General features: G+C 42.0%; 1 protein-coding gene across 4 annotated transcripts in view; it reads right to left on the bottom strand.

Moving 5' to 3' along the window:
- The window catches only part of BRCA1 (BRCA1 DNA repair associated), a 101,634-nt gene that overhangs the window by 60,829 nt on the left and 17,114 nt on the right, over window positions 1–23,691 (bottom strand). For all 4 annotated transcript variants that reach the window (XM_072111772.1, XM_072111769.1, XM_072111771.1 and 1 more), the window contains exons 7-11: window positions 15,462–15,564; window positions 14,320–14,368; window positions 12,441–12,589; window positions 4,411–7,206; window positions 2,796–2,881 (exon numbers count right to left, since the gene is read on the bottom strand). In XM_072111772.1, the coding sequence (XP_071967873.1) occupies window positions 2,796–2,881; window positions 4,411–7,206; window positions 12,441–12,589; window positions 14,320–14,368; window positions 15,462–15,564 (3,183 nt within the window). The remainder of the gene's footprint in view (window positions 1–2,795; window positions 2,882–4,410; window positions 7,207–12,440; window positions 12,590–14,319; window positions 14,369–15,461; window positions 15,565–23,691) is intronic.

Genomic DNA, 23,691 nt, shown 5'->3' with positions numbered 1-23,691 from the left:
TAATGGAATAGAGGAGTTCAAGCAAGTACCATGTACTGAAAAGAATAAGTCACATATGTACTTCACCAGCCGCAATCTCCTCTAGTCACAGCAATGTAGAGAAAACCTGCCTCATCACAAAGCAATGACTCAGCTAGTATTCACATTCATGTGGTATAAGCATTGCGCCTCCTTTTTACCAATCTGTGGCACATTGGGAGAAATTCTTCGTTTTTTACCTAGCAATATAAAACTTTTTTGGTATAAAACCTTGCGTTTTGGAAAAAATACCTTAAGTCGTTTTCCATGTTCGTGTAATTGATGACCAATTCATATGATAGGTCAATGAGATGAAATGTGTGGTGGTCTGACAATCGCCCCCACTAATCAGCTAATTTTTTGATGGAACCACAGCTCCTTTCTCCGAGTAGTGGTCAACCCCGGAAACTGCAGATCAATTCCCCTTTCCAATAAATCAGATGTAGGAATCAGCAGTCGTTTGAATGTTGGATCCCACATTTGTGAATAAAATGACAAGTGGGTGTTACCAGTCAATGTGAGGAGATCATAGTTGGACACCTCAAAAACATTAAAGGGATTGTCCAATGTTCAACATTCCTAATGCTGTGCTATGACATTTCCTGCACTCTCATACACATGTGTGACCTGTCACTCCCAATTGGGGGGAGAGTGACCCTCGTTCTTGTGATCATTATAGGTCCCAGCAGTCATTTCCATCACACAGCTAAATAGGGAATTAGACCCCAACAGCTAATGTTATATTGATCATCAGTAATAAAGATCCAGAATACACTTTCAATTGTTTTTTGCCTCTAAACTGAATATAAAATTCTTCTGTAATAATATAATCAATCAGTAAACTGTATCGAAACTGCTGCACCTCATATTTAAATGTGATGACTCTGGATCCAGAGCGGTCTCATTATCACATGAAAGGAGACCACCCAATAACAATGTCCCCTGTGCTGCAAAGCCTCCTAATTACTAGGATATTATTATCACCATGTAAAGAAAAGAGGCAGCACATTATGTGTGTATATATACATGTTGTTTCAAAAAAACATACTGGATATTCACCAGGACTTGCCATGGCATCACAGCAATGACATCCGACTTGGTGTGCATGCGCCATTGCATATGGCTGTGCATGTCTTCTACGGAGAATTTCAAGTTCAGGGTTTGTCGCAATGGATGGGCAATAAAAAAGCGCAAATTCTGAATACAGACGGCGCAATTATAATCCAACAATGCAATAACCACAATCCAACCAGAAGCACATTTGTTCCTCTCCGCTCTCTCACAAGTGGCCCTTGCTATTTTCATCTCTAGATTGCCTGGACCTTGGAGAAGACTCTTATTTGTATATTGTCCTCATCAAAATCAAGAAGAAAGCTCTCCTGGAAATAGCTTTAAAACGTCAACAAAAGTTTACAAATTGCACTCAAACATACTCCGCCGAATGCACATAATTTACTGCGTCAAGAAAGCTTTTCCCGAAAAAAAGAGAGAGAGGAGTGAATGTATTTACGACAATGACAGAGGAGGCTGATTGAGCTCTAAGCATCCAACAATGGATGGAGCTATGGGGTGAGGCAACACTGCCACCATGTGGAGAGCAAGGGTAATGCATGCACTATTATAAAGCGCGACACATACATGAGCATCAAATTCTTTAATGACGGCTACAAACCCACTAATGCAGGTAGAAGTCCCTGACACGTCACTACCAGGAGATTATTCTGGGTTTGTTCTACTTTTAGTAAACCAGCCATAGCTATAGCAAAAAATAGAATCGGCTAACAATTTGGCTGGCTTTCTGCAGCGCTGCGTAATCTGTGTGCGCTATATAAATAAAGAATTATATTATTATTAACAAAAAATATTTTATTTCTATATCTATCCAGGATTGTCTCTCTATCTGTGCATCTATCCATCTGCCTCGCTTTCTCCCTCTCTCCCCCTCTGCCTCTCTATCGGTCATATTACCTCACATATGAGTGGTCCTATACTCATTAACCAATCAAAGCTCAAGGCTTAGATGAATGACCTGTGGCAAAATACAAACTAACCTGTGATTGGTTGCCAACTGCCACAGCAGCAGACAAAGGCTCCTGTATATGTCGGTTAATAAGTGTATTTTGGAAAGCGCATACAATCTAGTCTATGATGTTCCCTGAGTCACAGGGAGCGGCTGTGCAAAGTTTGGTGATTGTAAACGAAACAGTGCAGATTCCTTTAGCGGACATACATACATACATACATACATACATACATACACAGGGGTTATTTACCATTGGTTTTCCTGGGCTTTTTTGACATAAAAAAGTCACAAAGTAGTCACATTGATGGTTTTTGATTCTTGTCCCTGCTAAAAAGTCTCACAGGACTATATACAACTCTACATTAATCTGGTGTAAACATAGAACTACCGTACTGCTAGTGCAACACTATGCAAAGCAGATTCATGACTTGAGACTTTTGCAAAAAGTGTAATAAAAAGTCTGATAGTCACTTCAGTCCCCTGCTGGTCTATGTGCTGAGACATTTTATGCATGAGACTTTTTTTGGGACTTTTTGAAAATAATATCCCATACAGAAAATAGTTTATAAGAACAATTATTAAAGGGTCAAAGCCACTTTAATAAATCTGATGGGCAGCAAAGCCCCTAAAATAGACATAGAACTATCCCAAGGAGCTGGTCTAATGATAAATGACCCCCATACACTCAGCTTTATATATTACATTCTGTAATAAGTTACTAACAGGTTAGAAGTATAAAGGTTTAGGAATATACCTGTGTATTGAGGATTTCACACTGAGAAGACAGTCCGGAGGAGTCCCCGGTGTGACTGGCCTCACTCTCACATCCAGACACGTCACCTGGGAAGACAAGCACATGACATTGTAGCTCAGATGGATAGCACCAAAGAGTTACACGTACACTGCGGATCTGCAAGTCAAACATCCCTAACGTATTACAGTGACATTTATCACATTTTTGTTAAATCCTGCCCCATGTACATCAGATATCTGGAGGAAAAATTTACAATCCGAGAAATGCCAATTTTTCTTGGCAGATTAATCTCAAAGGGAGGAGATTCAAATTAATTCCATATCACATTCTAGATGCATAATTTTCTGATGGATTTTGTAGAGGAGGGACCCAAAACGGTGTGCATGTATCCTTCTAGTGATAGACTATAATCACTATCGGGCGGATGATGCACAAGTTACTTAACCCCTTAATGACCAAGCCTAAAAAGGCTTTAAAGGGACTGTCCAGTTGTTACGTTTCTCCTATCCATAGTAAAGGAGATAAATTACTGATCAGGGAGGTTCCCAGTGATAGGACCCCCAAAGATCATGAGAACCGTTGTACCCCAGATTAGTTGAGTGGTAGGCTGAACAGGTGCGCTGTCGCTCGATTAACTGTTTAAGGCACTGAGGTGCAAGGGTTACTACGCCGAGTACTACGCTCACTAATATCTGCACACGTCGTTGAGATAAATAGAGAGCAAGTATGGGAGAGCAACTTCTCTATTCAACAGATCACCGTGATCTTGTGATCCATGGGGGGTCACACCAACCTGTGGATGGGGAGGAAAACTAGTATTGAATGAGCAGCCTCTTTAATGACTGAACTTTTTATTCACAAAATGTATTTTTCCCAATAATATATTATATATATTAGATTTTTTTTGTATTGTCCATCTTCTATCTCTGTGTTTTGTTACATTAAATGTTTGCCATACTTTTAGAACAGTAATCAGGACATCTACTAAAATCCCAGTAACACCCCTTCTGGGGACAAAATTATTATAGGACTGAGAACGGCTTTACCTAACAATATGACAACGGGAATAAGAGGACCTCCGTGTCCAAAAGTAGTAGCGGCAATACCGCAACCTCGATACACTACATAACGTTTGTCCAGAGCAATGTTGTGAAGGTGGGGCTGCGGTCTCTGATGAGATGTGTTTAGGACCAGGAGAGGCTTTTGCTTCAATGCCTTAAGACTTTGCAGCAGTCATTTTTCTATAAATTAGGGAATTTGTGCCTCAGGGGTGTGGCCATGACTACTGGTGCACCTATTTTCTTACGTAACACCTACTTTCTGCATGGGATATCAACCATTGTGTAAAGGGGTGACTGGACAGCAGAGAAAGAATAATAGCGCTGGTGGGCATGATAACCCCTTGCACCTTAGTGGTGCTTTTCAGTAACATTCTGGTGAACTGGCAGGAAAAAAGGAAGCTCAATAATAACCGCATTTATTATAATATAGACGCTTCAGGTCTGCGTTTGGGTATGTCATGTTTGCCACAATATCTGAGGCCAATTCAGTAAATATGCCACAATCACTGTGGGGCTAAATTTACTACATTTTACAAAATAAAGCGGTTTCATACCCAAGTTTTGATCTTGGCATGGCTCTTCATCATCATTCTCCGCAGTAGTCCTTTCTTCTTCCGCATTCTCTACATTGGCCATCTCTTCATCATTACAGCACACTCTTGCTCTTTTCGGACTATTCTCCAGACTCCTATGCTTTGTGTTATCGGTGGCTCCATTCATAGAGTGATCAGATGTGTTTGATTGGGAAGAGAACAGGTTGACAGAACACTGAGATTCCTGACTACAGACTAAGGCTGCCTGGGGGAGCATGAGGCTAGTCTGAGTTTTGCCACTAGTGCTGCAGCTACTAAACATTGCCAGGGCACCACCACCTTGCTGCTTGGGTGAAGAGCTGGCAGATGTGTTTTTCAGATCAGCAACAACCGATGCTTTGCCAAACAATTCATTAAAACACGGTAACTCCTCATCTCCGCTAGACTCTTCTTCTTCTGAAGATTCTAACTTTTGCACTTTACGTTTTCGCTTTCTTACAACTTGTGATTGGCTGACAGGAGACGTGGAGCAGTCAAACAATTTTGACTTCTTGCCTTCTCCAAAGACAAATGACTTTTCAGCAGCATCGCATCTTGTATCTTCTCCAAGTCTTTCAACACAGCCTAACAATCCATCAGGCGTATCAGAGAAAACTTCAGGACTTTTTGCAGGACTGCTATTCCGAGGAGCTGGACGGCCTAATAGTTTGCCCGTCATTGACCCTTGAGAACCATTAGAAGAAGTAATTTGATTTACTTGCTCTTCATCAAAACTGCACTTCTGATAACAATCGCTCCTACTGGCTTCATTTTCTCCTTGACCGATCCCAGTTCTGGTGTCTCCTCGCCTGGCTGCAGCAAGATTCTGATGAGTAACTACAGGGTACAGAGACATCGATTCAGTTTCCGAATGCAGTTTGGATCCTTCACTTTTACTTACAGCAGCATTTTTACCATTATTACATTCTTCATGAGCCTCAATGTCTTTAATATCATTCAGCTGGTCATCGACGTTGTCAGTAGTACGTACTTTAAGGTTATCTTTAATCTTAGACGGACTCTTCACCTCAGAAGATGATCGGGAATTCTTTTTAGACCTCAAATTTCTTGAGTGTTGAGGCAGGTCTTCTTGGATGCTCTTGTGCCTACTTCCGTCAAGTTCTTCGTTAGGTTTACACAGACTAAAAGGGTTGTCCTGAAAGTTTGTACCTTGATGTCCGTTTGTGGTCCCAATATCAGAGATGTCCATTGGGTCATAGTTTTCCTTATCGGCAGATTCAGTCACTGGACCAAGTTTGAAGGACATCCTCTTGGCACTTTTAAATGTCTTTAGCAGGAGTTGGGTGTCAAGGTCGGAGTCCTCCATCTCTTCTGCATCTGCTACTGGTTCTGCATTGTGCTCCAGTATAGGAGATGATTCCTTGCTTACATCTTCCACATGTGAATCTCCATTTGCCACATTAAGCACTGCAATTGGAGACTTGCCATTAATTTGGGACCCATTGTCCTCTGACAGAGCAGCAGGTACATGTGGTACTTCACAGTTCATCAAGGTGGGCATGTCATTTCGAAGATCTTCCATGTGTGATGTATTACTCCTAATAGGTTTCACATTAGTCTTTATCTCCGTAGGATCATTTACCAAATGAAGTCTCTTGCTTCGCCTAACATTTTTCTGGTCCATTTTCTGGTCAGTTTCAATGCTACTAGGATAGCTGTCAATTTTTACTCCAGAGGATAGAAGAGGACTTTTTTGTTGGCACGGGTCTAGATCTTTTGCTATAGTTGAATGGAGAGATTGCATTGTCAGTGTACGTTGGGACTTCTTTTTCAAAGACCTCTTTTGCTTCTTTGGTCTACTTGTTAGTGCATCTGAAACAGTTTCCAAATCTTGTCCAATCACCTCTATTTTGTCTTCATCTACAAATACTGCATTAGGTGCTTTCTGCTGATCATTTGCGACATCCAAACCAAAATCATCCACAATGACGTGACCACTAGTAATGCGGTCTGAATGGTGTTCTTTATCCACCACCTTTTTAATGAAGTGCTCAGGCTGAAGACCGCTAGAACTTTTTGGCTTTAAATTGGCTATTTTTGGAATCTCGTTAACTTTTAAGGGTTCCAGCCCCCCATCTACGTGGACATCTGCAACACATGTCATTTTACTCACTAGATTTGTCTTTTTCTCTCTTTTGTACACTCTACCAAATACTTTATCCTCAACGCTAACCGTACTTTTCTCAACAGCTTCCGCCACATCATGAAGATGAGAGACCGCCATAATTTCGGTCTCATCAGACCTGCTGGAACCTTTCTCGGAACCATCCTGATCCTCCACCTGAAAGTCATCAGGTAGTAACTCATGCTCCTTGATAGAGTTGTTCAACAGCTCATCTGTCTTCAGGAACCACTCATTAACTTTCTTAATACTCTTCTTCATGCGTTCCCTTGACACTGCAGTAGAGGCATCGACAGGACTACTCTGAGTGCTGCTCATATTTTCCAGGATGGAATCACTTTTATCATATTGATAATCAATTGCAATTTTTACATTCTGACTTTCACTGCACGGTTGCCTTTCTGTCTGCATATTGGCATTGAGCTCTTGGAGCATCAGGTTTCCAACATTGCCACCAAGTGTGACATTTACACTTTGTTCAGCCACTCTTTCACAGGAGTCTTTATTACATATTAAAGGGTCTCTGACTACTGAAGACTTTTCGCTGGGTGAATCTTTGAGCGTTCGGACGCCATCAACAGACAAGAAATTGCTTCTTAAGCTCTCGAGGTCTCTTTCGGAAAATCCATATTCGGCTATAAAATAAAAACACACACATTTTAAAAACAAACTAAAATGTTAGCTACATAAATTCTACTGTATTTAATTTGCAAGTACTACCATAACAATGTGCTACTGCCATACAATAAAAGGTATATGCACTTTGGGTCATATGCAGTTATCACAGATCTGTTCTACTTTTTTCCGTCAAATACGTACAACACTGGAGCTTCAAAATATTACATGTTCAGATGGAAACAGTATATGCAGAGGAGAGGGGCAGGAGAGAGTCACAACAGCTAGATATCCATGAACTGATTTACTGAGATGCCAGATGACATATTAGTATATCTAGAGGGGAGGGTAAGTCACAACATCATACAGCTTATTGAGATGTCAAATAACATTATCTCTATGTAGAGGACAGGAGTGAGGTAGCCACCAACCAGCTCACTGAGATGCCATACAACATAGTAGCTCTATACAGAGCGGAGGAAAAGGGCTGTAGCATGTAGTTCTCACACCCTAACACTCGCCAAGATGTCATATCATATATTAGCTCTATGTAGAGAGTAGGAGTGAGTCACAGTAGCTAGGTATCCATCCACCGGCTCAAAGAGGTATCAGATAAGATTACAGCTCTATGTAGAGAGGATGAGTGAGTCACAGTAGCTAGGTATCCATCTACCAGCTCATAGAGGTATCAGATAAGATTACAGCTCTATGTAGAGGGGATGAGTGAGTCACAGTAGCTAGGTATCCATCCACCGGCTCAAAGAGGTATCAGATAAGATTACAGCTCTATGTAGAGGGGATGAGTGAGTCACAGTAGCTAGGTATCCATCCACCGGCTCAAAGAGGTATCAGATAAGATTACAGCTCTATGTAGAGAGGATGAGTGAGTCACAGTAGCTAGGTATCCATCTACCAGCTCATATAGGTATCAGATAAGATTGCAGCTCTATGTACAGAGTGTGAGCTCCCCTGTATGTGACTGTCCCGACAATACCTAGGATATATGCTACTGATTTTATAGGGGGGGAGGGGTGTTCGAGTTTAGGCAACACATGAACAAATGCCATTAGTCTGATTATTGCAAAGGTCAGCATCTGCATAAAGAGAAATCCAGAAAGTGTCAACCTCTTACATAAGCCACAAGCCTCCAAAATTACATCTATGCTTGCCCTAAGACCTGAGTAGCATGTCAGGTAAACACTAGCATTACTTACCTAGTCTAGTACCCTTCAGTCTCATTAAAGGGGTCTTACTAAGTCTGTTATCCAAAGTATAGGGTATAAGAAACTGATTGGTGAGGGCCTTGACTGCTGGGACCTCCAGAAATATGGAGAACAGGGGTCATGTGCTCACTACTGGGTGGAGAATAGGTCCATTCAATAGTATAGAAGCGTTAGAAATTGTGGAGTACAGCACTCGAATAACGCTGGCACTCACATGGACAGTGAATGGAAAGGAGAACTGGATAGCTGGGCTCCCAGCACTCAGACCTCACAATAAAATGTGTTAGCCCTATAACCAAGCCCAAAGCTTAAATGGCATGTACCACCAGAAAGAAGGACTGTATACAAATGAGCCTGAGGGGCTCCAGGCTCCATAGGTGTTAATAGAGTCACAGTAGCTAGGTATCCATCCACCAGCTCAAAGAGATGTCCGATTAGATTTAAGCTCTATGTAGAGGGGATGAGTGAGTCACAGTAGCTAGGTATCCATCTACCAGCTCATAGGGATATCAGATAAGATAGCAGCTTCATGCAATAGTAAGGAGTGGGTCACAGCAGCTAGTTCTCTACCGTACCACTCACCAATATGTCAGATAAAAAAGTAGCTTTATGTAAAAATGAAGAGGAGCGTGTCATAGCAGCTAAGTATCAACACAAAAGCTCATCAATATGCCACATAACATATAAGCTCTTTGCAGAGGGAAGGACAGAGTCACAGCAGCTAGGTCTCCACCCTGCTGCTCACTGTGATGTCAGATAACATATTCACTCTATGTAGGGAAGAGTAGTTGGTCACAGCAGCTAGATACACATCCTTCCATTCAACAAGATGTCCTCATTCAGAGGTAAGGGGGGAGAAGGCAATGTTTAAAGTGCCCCCATCCCCTTCATCTTCACAGTAAGATGTGCAGTGAATATAGGATGTTTTGGGGTTAGTTGGGTCACTACTAAGGTAGTGTTACAATGGTCTTTCCTCTAGAGATCAGCAGGAGCAGTTTAGGAGTATTGTCTAACCATCCACTGCTGCCAAATACACAATCTAATGAAAGATGCAGCTAAATGTGAGGGGACAATGTCACTTTAAGAGAAAAGAAATCTCTATTAGCAGTAAGTGGTAGACGGTACTGAAGTGTCATTTTCCCCATGAGCAGACCAGCGAGGTGTTGAGACGGGAAATTATGCCGTTCTATGAACTCACAATGAAATTGTACTTTGCGGTGAACTCTGTTTCCCCGATTTTTTAAATGGCCTGCATTATGTCTAAAGCGATGTCAACTCCATAATTATGTTTTCATACATAATGAAACATCACAATATTAGAAACATTCTTAACAAGGATGTCAGTTTTATCGAGGATTCCAGCAAAAATTAAATATCGCTTGCTCTTTCCCTGCTGATTTATTGTGTCTCCGAACGCCTCATCGGGATTAAAGCGCTATAAGATATGATTGCCTGTACATAATTCAGTCTGCCGTCTCGCGGCTTAACTAAAGCTAACTTTCAGTGCTGAGTCGCGATTGATAGATTTTTCTTTTTTTTACATAATGCATTTTTTTCACCATTTTCTAATTAAAGAACAGGATGAAATATGGACGAGGGACCCATTCAAAGTTTGCTTTTATGTGACTAATGCAACAAAATAGTGGGAAAATATTACTTTGGTTCCATTATTCTTTCTTTAATATTAAAAGGTTAGATATTTCTACCCTGTATGTGATATATGTGACTGTCCTGACAATACTTAGGATATATGTTACTGATATTTATGGGGGGGGGGGGGGTCTGGTTTAGGCAACACATGAACAAATGCCATTAGTCTGATTATTGCAAAGGTCAGCTTCTGCATAAAGAGAAATCCAGAGAGTGTCTACCTCTTATATAAGCCACAAGGCTCCAAACCTACATCTATTCTATGAAGTATAGGGTATAAGAAGCTGATTGGTGAGGGTCTTGACGGTTGGGACCTCCAGAAATCTGGAGAACAGGGGTCTTGTGCTCACTACTGGGTGGATAATTGGTCCATGCAAAAGTATAGAAGTGTTTGAAATTGTGGAGTGCAGTACTTGAATATCACTGGAACTCACATGGACAGTGAATGGAAAGGAGAACTGGGGTCCCAGCAGTCAGACCAATCAATTTGTTATCACCTTTCCTGTATTAGCCCTATAACCAAACCCAAAGCTTAAAGGGCATCTAACATCAGTATTAAGGGATGTATGCAAACGAGCCTGAGGGGCTCAGGCTCCATAGGTGTTAATGGAGCCTGGAGCCCCTCAGGCTGATTTGCATACAAGTCTATCATTCTGCCCTTTAAGCTACCCACATGCTTTTCACAACCTCCCCAATTCACAGTGATCTGGAAAGTCTATGGACAATAAGCTGCCAGACTCTGAGAAAAGGATTGGGCCTGTAACTGTCCAACATGCCTGAACCCTTTCCATCATTTAACGTGGGAAGGTTTGGATGATCCAACACATATTAAATTAGTGGAGTCAAACTCATTTTCCACGGGAGCCACAACAGCCTTGTGGTTGCCTAAAAGGGGTCGAATGTCATTTTATTACTGTATAAATAGATCTGCTCGAGCCGTTTAGTAGTTACATTTATACAGCATTACCATTAAAATCTTCCATTTGAGGACAACCATAAAGCTGAACATATTGTTAAATAACCAGAGACACCGCCATGACAAAGTATGTGCCTCTAGAGCACCACAGTCACGGTGCCATGATCTATGAGTAAGTGTCCCTGGTTTATCAAGCTTTATTTCAATCGTAGACTTTATTCAGTTGACTCTCGAAATTGGCAGGATTGGCCACAATTTATGTAAAGTGTTACCAATACAGGAGATTGCACGTGACAAAATTTCCAGAATGGCCCTGCAGGGAAAAGGTTAAAGGAAATCTACCATCAGAATAAAGCATGATAAACCAGGAACACTTATTCATAGATCCAGCCACTGTGACTGTGGTAATCTTCTTAAATTTGTTATCCATGGCCTCCTCCCTTCTAAAATCAGCTTTAAATATTGTGCTAAGAGCCCCTCAGTGCTGCAGATACACAGGCCGTTACAGTATGCAGGATGATACATTTACCAACCCCATCAGCTCCCTGCCACTTTCCCCCTGCTCCTTCAGAGTGTCACAGCTTTTGCAGCTACAGCACAAAGGGACTCTGGTTACACCCCTTAGAGCACTTCTGGCTCTTTAGCAAAAATGTAATGTTGATTTTAAAAGGAAGGAGGCCATGGGCAACAAATACAGGCAGTTCGGCAAGTTTATTCTTAAATTGAATTTTTATGCAAATCAGAACTGTATACTTTATAATTGTAACCCCAGTCAAAAAATTTTGGTCTCTGTGACAACTGGATTTTAGAAATGTTGGATTGTCATAAGAACCAGGATTAACAATAAATTTTCATTACAGACACCTGTGATAACTGTAATAGCTGTTTATTGTAGTCTAGGGCTAAAGTACAGTAAATTACAAAACGTCCAGAGGGCCGTTTGTAACTAGGGATCGTCTGTAAGTAGGGTGTTCTTAAGTAGAACAGTCTGTATAAGAAGATTACCACAGTCACCGTGCCTGGATCTATGAGTATGTGTCTCTGGTTTATCATGCTTGACTTTAACGGTAGAGAAACACTCTGCATACACTTGGTATAATAAGTGGACTGTGTTGTTGAGTTTTCCTGGCACATGTATTGATGACCTATGCCTAGTTATTGTTGGGGGTCTGACCCCCTGTCACCCGCTCCCACCTATTCAGTATTGATGAGCATTGCATCAGTTTTTCAATGGACACGTCCAAAGCCTTGTGGACTACACTGTCGTATAACAGGGTCTGTGCTGGGTTACGATGAGGTATTCCTCAGTATCTTGGGAGTAACAAGACGTTACACTGTGCTACTTTTCGAATCAAACCTAAAAGAGTCTACAATGCAGAAGTTGACAGTTTCTAGCACAAAAGACCGTAAAGCAAATTTAACATAAAAAAGGTTAAAAAAAAACCCCATAAACACCACAACACACCTAGATCAGATGCTGCCACATCTTCTGACTCCAGTTTAGAAGAAACCTGATCATTTGTTTCGATCAGGTGGTCGTCTTCTTCCTCAGGTTCGTTCGGCTTCTCAGATACCTTGAGCTCAGACAACGCGGATGGTTCATCAATATTACTTCTACCAAAAAAAAAAATCCAGGATATATTTATGGGTATATTAAGAATTGAGAGGAACATCAAAAAACAAAATAACAAGGCTGAACATTACAGACATATTACAAATAGGGGGGAATGAGAAGTGTAACGCTGCATTGCAAATACATTGGACTCACAGATAATATAGATGGGGATAGTTTTATATCTCTACAGCTAATCAATGCATACACCGATTATATCACTACATACATAAAGAGGAATAGGTAAGGACAACAGATTTTACATCAAAATCCACCTGTATTGTATATATAACTGGTAATAACCATGACTAAGGGTATATTCATTTACTGCATAAAATATTTTTAGTCAGAAATCCTTCCCTTAGGGTAACTATAGGCAGAGAACTAATGTGTGTTTTGGTTAGTCCGGCCCTGGCCTTGAATAAACTTGCCAGTGGATGGGGCCTAACTTGTTACATGGGAAAACCCCTTTAAGCCCTTTGTGTAAACCAGCTTTCTCTCCCGTAGTCAGCGGAGGGATAAAGGAACCTGCCCCTCCAGCAGCTCTAGGCACCGGCACATGCCCCGGTATGACCAGTGCTGGCGGCGGCCCTGCTTCTCAGAGAGAGGAATCATCAAGGGAAGTATTCCTTAAATATGAAAAGTGTTAATCTGTAGCCTCATTTTCTTATCTCTGAGCTGTGCACAGGACTTCAGTTACATTGCTCACTACCAGAGAAAAAGGCACAGGTATGCAAATGAGCCTGAGGGGCTCCAGGTTCCATAGGTGTTAATGGAGCCTGGAGCCCCTTAGGCTCATTTGCATAGAGTCTTTCATTTTGGTGGTGGATGTCCATAAATGGATATTACTCTTATCCCCTGCACTATTTATTTCCAAAAGTTATGCTTTCAATTGTTTTTACCTGATATTTCACAGCCAGGACTTGGAGCAAACACAATCATTTCCTCCCAAGAAGCTGCATTCATGAATAATATCAGTGATCTACCAGTCTGTATGTGCTGGCTGATACTAGGAGAGTTCCCTGCATTGCTTTTTATTGTTTCCACTGTGATAAAATTCTACAATAACCTGAGAAAATGTCTCTGATCTCTTTATAATATTATTCAGAGGTCTGAATAACAGAGACCTTTGTGTACGGATGTTGTGTCAATGATTCATCCAGCAGAGTGGGGTAAATGGTTAATGATTTATGGACTGGTACATAAAGAAATGTTAGGGCAGTGCAAACTCTTCCGTCCCGATTTATATCTTTACTATGGGAAAAGATCCCTTCTCTCAGTAGAAGACTAATGACCGGTGACACAGAACGCTTGGAACTTTTTTGAGCGCTTTCTGCGGTTTTATAAAAGCAGGACTGGGATGCTGGAGGTGTGATTTAAAGCCCATGATAAAAACTCATGACTCCTGAAGGACCTTGGCATACTAAAACCAAGTTTATGAGTTCATAATAGCACAGGGAAACACAATCCCCCAAAGCACCGAGGCAGAACGGAGCAGAGCAGTAAAAACGCTGAAAGTTTTACAGTAGGAGATGACTTTGAAGGCGTCAATGGGCGTCCACTCCGAATGCCGCAAGATAAGGGGACGCAATAAATGGCCTAAGGTCGGACCTTCTGGGCCATAAGACACCAATTACAACCACGTGTAATGCAACTGCTGATACAGAAGAGCGGCCGAGTTATTAAAGCTCTTCTTCACTTTTAGTATTCGCAAGTTATTAGCTCTGCTTACCCCAAGCTGCCGGCTTTCTTGAATAAATCATCTTCAGAGGAGTCAGACACTAAAACAAACAATTAAAAAACAGCAATTAAGATTCTGGCTAAAACCAACTACACGTTAATTATGTTGTGGGATTGAAATGTGAATATATGTGCTGGGAATGTAAAATGCTCCGATCAGAACCATTGCCATAGTGTTTCTGGACTTTATTAACACTTTACATGCCAAGGCTTAGAGGATCAGATGGCAGAGTCTGATGATTCTATATGGAAACATAAAATATACTATAGCAAGTAACCAGGGTAGATAAAGTCCATTTCACAAAGCATCTACCAAGATTTCTCTTGGATTGCTAAGGGGTTGTTGTAATTTTTCAGGAGGTAAATGGTATCAAACCCCAAAAAACCTAACATAGAAATGAACTACTGTGTGCATGAGGGCTGAACACACAACAGCCAGATAATCCAGATTCCACAACATGAGACAAACTTGTCCTACAATACAAGTGGTCAAGGTGTAACTAAGCTTTTAACAAAATTACGTAAATCAATAATGCAGATGATATGTAAACTGTGAAATTTAATTTATTTAAAAAATTAATTCATGTTTCCTTCCTTTTCCTCGGTCTTTAAACAGTTTCTGTAAATCATCTTTCTATCCTGTATCCACTGAAAGCTGTGAGATAAAAGAACCTGATAAAGTGTCTAATGACTTCACTCTTTACAGACACTCCCTGGATAGTGTAATCTCCTCAGAGAGTCATCAAGAGAAATATTCTCTAGGTATGGAAAGTGTTAATCATTAGCCTCCTTATCTGTCTGAAGGGGAGAAACCTTAGAAGGCTCTCAGATACACTGCTCACTGCAGGAGAAGGAAGCAAAAAAGGGACAAGAGAATAAGTTTCACTTAGTATAATACAAAGTTTACAATAACCAACTGCTGTATTTATATCTGAAATAAAAAAAAAGTTGAAAGGTGTAATTACTCTTTAAATTGAGTTTTGCGTCAGTAGACTCACCATTACTGCATGTATAAGACTCTCGCTTGCCTCGCTGTTCCCTCTTCTATAGTGCACTTATAGTTGGTCACAGAATCTCCATGTCACAGTTAATCCTATCCCTGTATACATATACTCATTAGTCTTAACATCTTACCAAAGTCCGTTATAAGTTGTTTCGTCTCTTTCTTCTGACGTTTAGGCTTTTTGCTGTTCCGCGTGTCTGCATCCCTGGCGAGCTGAGTGTCAGTGCTGGTTTCCTGGTAATAAATAATGAGAATTGCTAGGCAGGAAGTATACAGACAAGAGAACAATACGCAGCACAATATAGCTGACACTCTATTCATTCACATCGAGTGTCCCACCTAAACAACTGTGAAAGAAGAAGGGAACTGATAAGTTCTGAGTAAAAGATATGTGTTGTCTGGATGCTGTGGTCACTTATCTTCTACCAAACACACTGCCATGCATAGTATAGTGGTGGTGCTTGGAATTGCAGGTCAATAATGTTTACTTGTATGGGAGCTGCACAATATGATGATGTGATGAGCAGAAGTGACATGATTGTGGTAGTACAGGTGTCACCACACACAGTTCCTGATAGAGAGGGGATCAACTGCTGGGACTGCCGCAAAAAATGAGAATGTTGGTCAAATTTGAATGGAGCAATGGCTGATCATGCACTCAAAGTCTATGAAACCGCCATAGACAGCCAAGTACCGCAATCAGAGTATGAGTAGAGTGGTAAAGCTCAGCCAAGTACAAGCACTCATGCACTGTACACATGTCTGTAAGCTCCGCTATTAAAGGAGGGATCCGGGGATTTATGAGGACAGCACACGGGCGCTCTTGATGTTTCACTAGCGCTTTATTGATTGAATGTGAGCGAGTGGTATAAATGAGTTCCTCCTCTCTATAGTTTGTGTTACATCTCTGGAGATAAGCTCCTGTGGGTTTATTAAGGATGCACAAGTGCGCTGAAGTACTAATTGCTGGCGGCTTCAGTCTACTTAATGAGTTTTTAGCAGCTAATTGCTTTTAGCAACCAGTATACAGGCAAGTAAAAGATTTAACCAGTAACTTTCTAAAGAGAGGGGCTGCGGGTGCAGTAGGCACTCGGAGATCAAAGAAGTAAAGGATCTAATCTATGAAAGCTGGAACCATCATGAACCTGTTCATATAACTTAACTTAGATATCAGTGATTTGCCCTCATAAGGTGTATTTAGGGAGATGCAGAAAGAAATCCTGCTGAATGAATTGGGGAAAGAGACCTTAAAAGAAAATTTACAGTAGGTAGGGAAACTATTCAGACCACTTTGGGTGCAGACACATGTCCCGCTAGTGTTGCGTTCATATGCTTTGTTAACCATATCCCAAGGCTTTGTATTGTTTAATTGCAAGACACCGCGGCCTGATCACTGATCGCATACATGTCCCTGGAAACGCATATGCAATCGGGCCGAGGCCCACCCCCTGTGCACTAGTATTGCGTTATGAATGCAATCTTAGGGGAACGTGTGAGGGTGCGTTCACACGTTGCAGTTAAAACTGCATCGCAATTAGCTTTGAGGTGGTTTTAGGTGCAGTTTTGTCGATTAAACAGGTGAAAGACATGAACTGAACGAGTGAATTTGATTTTGAAGGGGAAACCTGCTCCTCAGATGTCATTCACTCATTCAGTTCATGTCTTTCACCTGTTCAATTGACAAAACTGCACCTAAAACCTCCTCAAAGCTGATTGCGATGCAGTTTTAACTGCAACGTGTGAACGCACCCTGAGTCTATTTAAAGATGCAGCAAGTACGCACCGTGTGACCGCACCCTATGACCTCACAGCACATTTTGGCAAACATGAGAATCATGGAGGTCTAAAGGAACTGCCCAAGGACCTCAGACAAAATTGAGGCAAAGCACAGATCTGTGCAGAGCTTTGGCGACATATATGATATAGGAGAGGCGGCTGGTAGAATGACTGAGCAACTACTGAAAGAAAGTGTTTTCAATACTTAGAATTGTTTATTGGCTTGTCCAAAATAATTGTGTATAATGCAGCTGTAAGTTTATTTCATAAATTTTTCAATAAAACAGGGGGGTCCTTCCTGAGGGGGCACACACCAGTATGTCAGTGTGCTTAGTTTACAATCATTCATCCTGGTGGCAGATGTCTTTCAAAGGAAAGTTATGAATAGTTATGACTTAACTATTTAGAGACAGACCCTGCAGGTCTTAAAATAGAATAAAGCCCACCGGCCATCTCTGTTTGGCAGAGCTATGGATGCGGCAATACACATCTGCAGTGGGTCTACTCCGCTCCGGCTGCTGTTCTATAGTATCCAGGGCTTCTGGTCTTGTTGACAATGACATACATTGTTAACATGGTAGTTGAGACAATTGCTGATGCTGGAGGCCCCATCTGAGGTAATGGCGATAACCAGTGTGGACAGAGACTGCCAGTCAGCCACCACATGCTCAATATAGGCAACGTCACCACTTTTACACCCAATGTGACAGGAATCAACAACGTAACCAATCAAGAGTTGCAATATTGAAATCTTATGTTGCACAGTCCCAGGTGGCCATGTAGCACTGTCCTTACTAGATTAGGACTTTCCAGTTACCACGTAACCTGTGCACACCTCACCTTTCATTCCCCATTTAAAGCTTTTCCATGATTCCCTCTTATCGGGCAGATACAGAGGAAGAATCAACATACTCTTCACTGACCTAAACATAAAGCTGCCGCCTGGCTGTGTGCAGATAGTTAAATGAGCTGTGAAGTCTCCATGGATCGAGAGATCTCCAAATACCAATTTAGATGTTTGAGCAAGGAGCCAAAGAAAATTAAACTGTCCGAGGAAGAGAAACAGTCTGAGCTGGCAGCCGATATCACATCACGTGCTAGTATCCAGAGCAAGACCGTATAACCGAGGTAAAGGGAGTATATCAAATGTACTGGGACTTATTACTTATGTATATTAGTATTCATCCATCTTACACATAAAAAAACACCTCCCAAAAGTTAATCCGAGCACAAGTGTTTAGGTCCACACCAGTGTTTGAATGTACCTCCTCCCCGATGTGGTTGAATTGTGAAGTCAACTGCAACGTATGAACACAACTTAGAGAGGAATAGGTCACAGACACATGCACCTCTGAGGATACTCTAATTTCATCTTTAAACGGTCTTTCAAGGAAACTTACCACTTGAAGTGGCAGGTATAAGAGGGAACTACCGAGCACCAGCTCAGGGTGGTGCCGGTGCTTATTTTTGTTAGTGTTTTAAACCGCTGTATCGCGGTTTAAAACACTTTTTAAACTTTATGGGCGAAGCTGCTTCGGCGCAGGGAGGTACGCGCTCGGCGCACCATGCGCACGACCGTGCCCACGGCTATCATTCACTTCCTATGTAGCCGCGTGCACGGTCGCGCGCATAGTGCGCCGAGCGCGTACCTCCCTGCGCCGAAGCAGCTTCGCCCATACAGTTTAAAAAGAGTTTTAAACCGCGATACAGCGGTTTAAAACACTAACAAAAATAAGCTCAGGCACAAGCTCACCCTGAGCTGGTGCTCGGTAGTTCCCTCTTATACCTGCCACTTCAAGTGGTAGGTTTCCTTTCAGTACAAACACTGTATACTGATGACCTATCCGTATGATAGGTCATCAATATCCGATCAGTTGGGGTCCATCACCGTGAACCAGGGGCGTTGCTAGGGTCACAAAAGATCTCGGGCCCCAATGCATACGTACCAAATTCTTAGTTGTGTCCTCTTTTGCACATACTCCCTATACACCTGAAACAACTATACTTAAAAACAACTGTACAGCTACAGAAAACACAGTAGATATGCTGATCTGTTATATCCAGGGACTGCAGTAGTTGTTCTTCATGTTCTCCATTAAGCCCCCTATCACCATTTCTCTTCTTCCAACCATGCGCTGTGCCTATGGAGATTACCACACTTATCTTATGATCGGCAGTTTTCTTTTGTCCCTAAAACTTTGTTCCCTAAGGGCCTATTCACATGGCCGTCTGCGGGGACGTACATGCGGCCGCATGTACGTCCCCACAGACGGCAATAGCGGCGCGGCGCAGATGTGGCACCGATCCGGCCCGCACACCGCAAAAAGATAGAGCATGCTCTATCTTTTGGCGTGTTAGCGGCCATGTGCCGCTATTCTCTATGGAGGGAGGAGGGGTCACCTCCTCCTCTGCAGCACACGGCGGTATGCCCGCACAGCTGTAAGCCGCAATTTACAATTAAGCCACAATTATAACAATAAACTTAACACCACACCCCTTCCTTGTGCCGCTCACATTTAAATTAGGCACCCACGTTGTGCCACCAACCTAACCTGATCCCTAAATGTGGCCTGACATGTAACAATGCCACCTACGCTCTATAATAGACCCCCACACAGTAAGTGCCCTCTATGCTCCCTAATAACCCCCTACACACTTAGTAATATCCCCCACACTCAAGTTCCCACATTTAGTAATAGCCCCCCACACTTAATAATATGCACTTATATGCTCACTAAAAGCCCCCACATTCAGTAATAGCCCCTCACTATTAGCCCTCAACACCCACTAATAGCCAGACAACCACTTAGAACCCCCACACACAATAATAGCCCCCACATTCCGTAATATAGCTATCCACTTTCTAATAGCCCCCTAGACTCAAAAGTAGCCTCCGACACTCACCAGTAAACCCCCACACTTAATAATAGCCCTTCTATGCTCACTAATAGCCCCCACATTCAGTAATAGCCCTTCACTATTAGCCCCCCACATCCACTATTAGCCAACCACTTAGAACCTCCACATTCAAAAAAGATCATTTAGTAATGATAACACTAATAGCCCTCGCATTCAGAATTATATCTAATATTAGTAATATTCACTTTCTAATAGCCCCCCTAGATGCAAAAATAGACCCCCACACTCACTTATAACCTCCACAAACACACTCGGTAATATAACTAAATGATAGCCTCCCCTACTTAGGGATAGCATGACAACACTTTGGAATAGCCTTCACATAAAGTAATGACCCCAAAACCCCATATGCACACTGTATAATGAAAATATAAGAGTTATACTTACCTTTCTTCACTCGTAATTTCCTCTTATCCTCCATCTGCAGGACGTGATGTGGTGACGTCACTACACAGCGCCTCCTGCTCCAGGCTGCTGTAGGGAGGCTGTTTGAAGCAGGAGACGCGATGTAGCAATGCCATCGCCTCCTGCACAGCTTCTTACTCCACAGAACTGCCGCATGTGCTCTGTAGTGGAGCAGGATGCTGACGGCACCCTGCTTCACTACAGTAATCATCTCTATCTGCATCCAGAGGATACAAATAGAGATGACAGTGGAGAAAGCCTCAGACAACATTCGGGGCACCAGATCCGTGCCCCGGATCTTTTGACCTAACGACGCCCCTGCCGTGAACCCTAGAAATCATCTGATTCTGGCACCAGAACAATGTCACATAAATAAATCGGCAGCTGCAGTCGCTTGGTCTAGCCACTACACATTAAATGTAGCTGGACTTCAGTCTGTTCTATGTACTGCCAAAATCAGCTGTTTGTGGGCTTTAGACACCCCACCGATTTAATAGCGATGATCTATCCTGTAGATCTGGTAAGCTCCTAATGTCCTTTCACCCTTTTTTCTAATGATTCTCGGCTTGTAGACCATATTGGTAAAAAGTTCAGAAATGTCTCCTGTATACTGAAATAATATGTGGACTAAAGGGAACCTATCATCAGCGACTCCCTCATCCCCCTCTAACAAACCACACACACACACTGGGGGACATTTACCATTGCCTTTTTTGTAGTGCTCCCACCGCCTTTTCTCCTTTCCGACCCATTTGTTAATGGTCGGCGCCAGAAAAAAAATGTGATTTTCCGCATCCTCCAACTCCGCTCCAAAAAGTAGCACGGTTTTAATAGTGTAGAAACTCAGACAAATATATAGAGATTATAGAGATACTTACAGTTTCTGCCACTTACAGCAAAATGGAAGCTAAACAGCAGGATTCTCGGATACCACTGAAAATATGAGGGACAAGTATATCCATAGAATAATCAGGATATATATCTATATCCGAATACAAGCTTATTTGAAAAAGGTCACTTTTAGAAAGATTGAAAACTAAAACAATGAAGGCAGCGCTTTCCAAAAATAATTTTGCAAGGATGAAAAGAAAGGTCATTGAGTAATGGACACGGACAGAACAAAGAGGAGCACAAAATAAATCAGACTAAATAAGGGAGCTCTAGCGAGGCATACAGTGCATAGGTCCACAGCAATGCTATTCACTACATCCCTCTCCTGTCCAACTCACTTAATAAAATTTCAAGCAAAAAGATTGCAATAAGTCACCTTTAAAAAGGGATCTCCCACCTACCAAATTATTATGTAAAAGAAGCGGGGAACCCTATAAGTTTTCCAGACACATTTTTCCCGTTTATTTGAAACTTTAGAGAAAATTCAAGAATTTTGCATAAAACAATAGAATAAAGATAGCTATGTATTTTTTTTAATGACAACAGACAGCTAGTAAGGTGTGTCTTTAGAGGTGTTCCAACAATCTGCCTTTTTTTCTTCTTCTTTCTCCTGCACTAAGCAGTGTATTTGATAGCCTTATGAGGTCTGTATTATGAGCTGCAGCCTGTGTCAGTCTACTCTCTTATACCACTACCTCAACCCTCCATGTGCAGTGAGCAGGCAGGGAAGGGAGGTGGAAGGTGTGGAGGAGAGGAAGAATGCACGAGGAGATACAGGCACACACATGCTGCATCTGTCTGCCCCCTACTCTTCCCCGGGACTCACCACACAACCCTGGCAGGGAGCCAGGTTTGTAATGTAAACTATTAAAAACTACTGAAAAGATTCAGAAAGCCGAAAAAATGCATTTTATAAAATGCATAGGCCAGTGATGGCGAACCTTTTAGAGAGCGAGTGCCGAAACCACAACAAAAACCCACTTATTTATTGTGCCAACACAGCGATTTAAGCAATAATTTATTGCTAACAGCTTTGTCAAAGCTTTCATCGTATTGGCATCCTGAGGACATCAATACAGTAGAAAGAGAAATTCAGATTATTAATGTAGCCTCCCTCCAGGGTCCCTTGTACAAGAAGAATGCAGGGCCCGTGGCAGGAGATCAAATTATTATCAAGCTCTGTCCAAATCTTCTCACTCCTCCTGCAGTCCCAGGCAGCCAAGGATGTGTTGCTTTAAAATAGTCCTCAATGTCCTGTGTAGCTTGGGACTGCAAGAGGAGGCCATGTGTCCATGTCTTATGAACTCTATGCTGAGGACCTGGGTGCCCACAGAGAGGGCTCTGAGTGCCAACTGTGGCACCCGTGCCATAGGTTTGCCACCACTGGCATAGGCTATTTAAACCTGTCAACAACTATCAGTTCCTCAGGTGTCCACGTCTGAGGCCCTAAGGATTTCACATATATATCTCGTTCACAGGGTGTACAGAACTCCTGCCTTCCTCTGCCCCATTGGAGCTAGGCAGGATGATATGTGCCCTAGATGTGCCCAGGGCCCAGCTGATCATATGCACATGTTCTGGGGCTGCGCATTCCTGGGTCGCTTCTGGAGTAGAGTGCTTGCATATCTGGAAAGCAATTGACTATTCCCAAGAATCCTCTACAATGTGTACTGGGATATGTTGAGGAACTACCGGGTAATGAGAGTCTCAGATTAGCGCTCAAAAGATCACTATATCAAGCTAGGAAGCTGATAGCTCAGAAATGGTTGAGCCCAGACCCACCTACCTTAAAAGAATATAAGGACAAAATGCTTAGGCTCCTTCAAATGGAAAAAGGGGTTTATCTTAAGAGGAAAGCTATTAAAAAATTTGATAAGATTTGGGGAGAATGGCCGGGAGTGGGGTCGTGATATATTGGCTATAGACAAAGGAATTATTAAAATGTGACATTATATCTTAATAACGAATAGAAAATGTTCATGGATAACCAGGCTTCTTACTGTCTGTTAAGAGATCTTTGTGTGCACTGTGGTATACTGTATTTATGAGACTATATGTGTAACCAGGGGGGAGGGGGGTTGTTGGCGGGGTGGGGGTGGGGCGGACGTTGTTTTAATGTATGTAAAACCTGAAAATGTTTAATAAAAATTTATTTGATAAAAAAAAAACACCTGTCAACAACTAAAAATCACAAAAAGTTATAAATATATGAATACTCAGGTTTAATGCCCCACTACAGCTACAGCAAATATATCATTTGTTCAAGTCATTAGGCTGTGGTAACTGATCACTGGCCTCAGCGTTATGTGTGGCCCTTCTAAGGCCATGGCATGGCTTAAAGGGGTTGTACCAAGTATGGTTCTTATCCAC

This window comes from Engystomops pustulosus, chromosome 6 (genome assembly GCF_040894005.1).
Source record: "Engystomops pustulosus chromosome 6, aEngPut4.maternal, whole genome shotgun sequence".
Lineage (NCBI taxonomy): Eukaryota > Metazoa > Chordata > Amphibia > Anura > Leptodactylidae > Engystomops > Engystomops pustulosus.
Note: the sequence above shows the minus strand (reverse complement) of the source record. Positions and strands in the feature narration are given on the sequence as shown.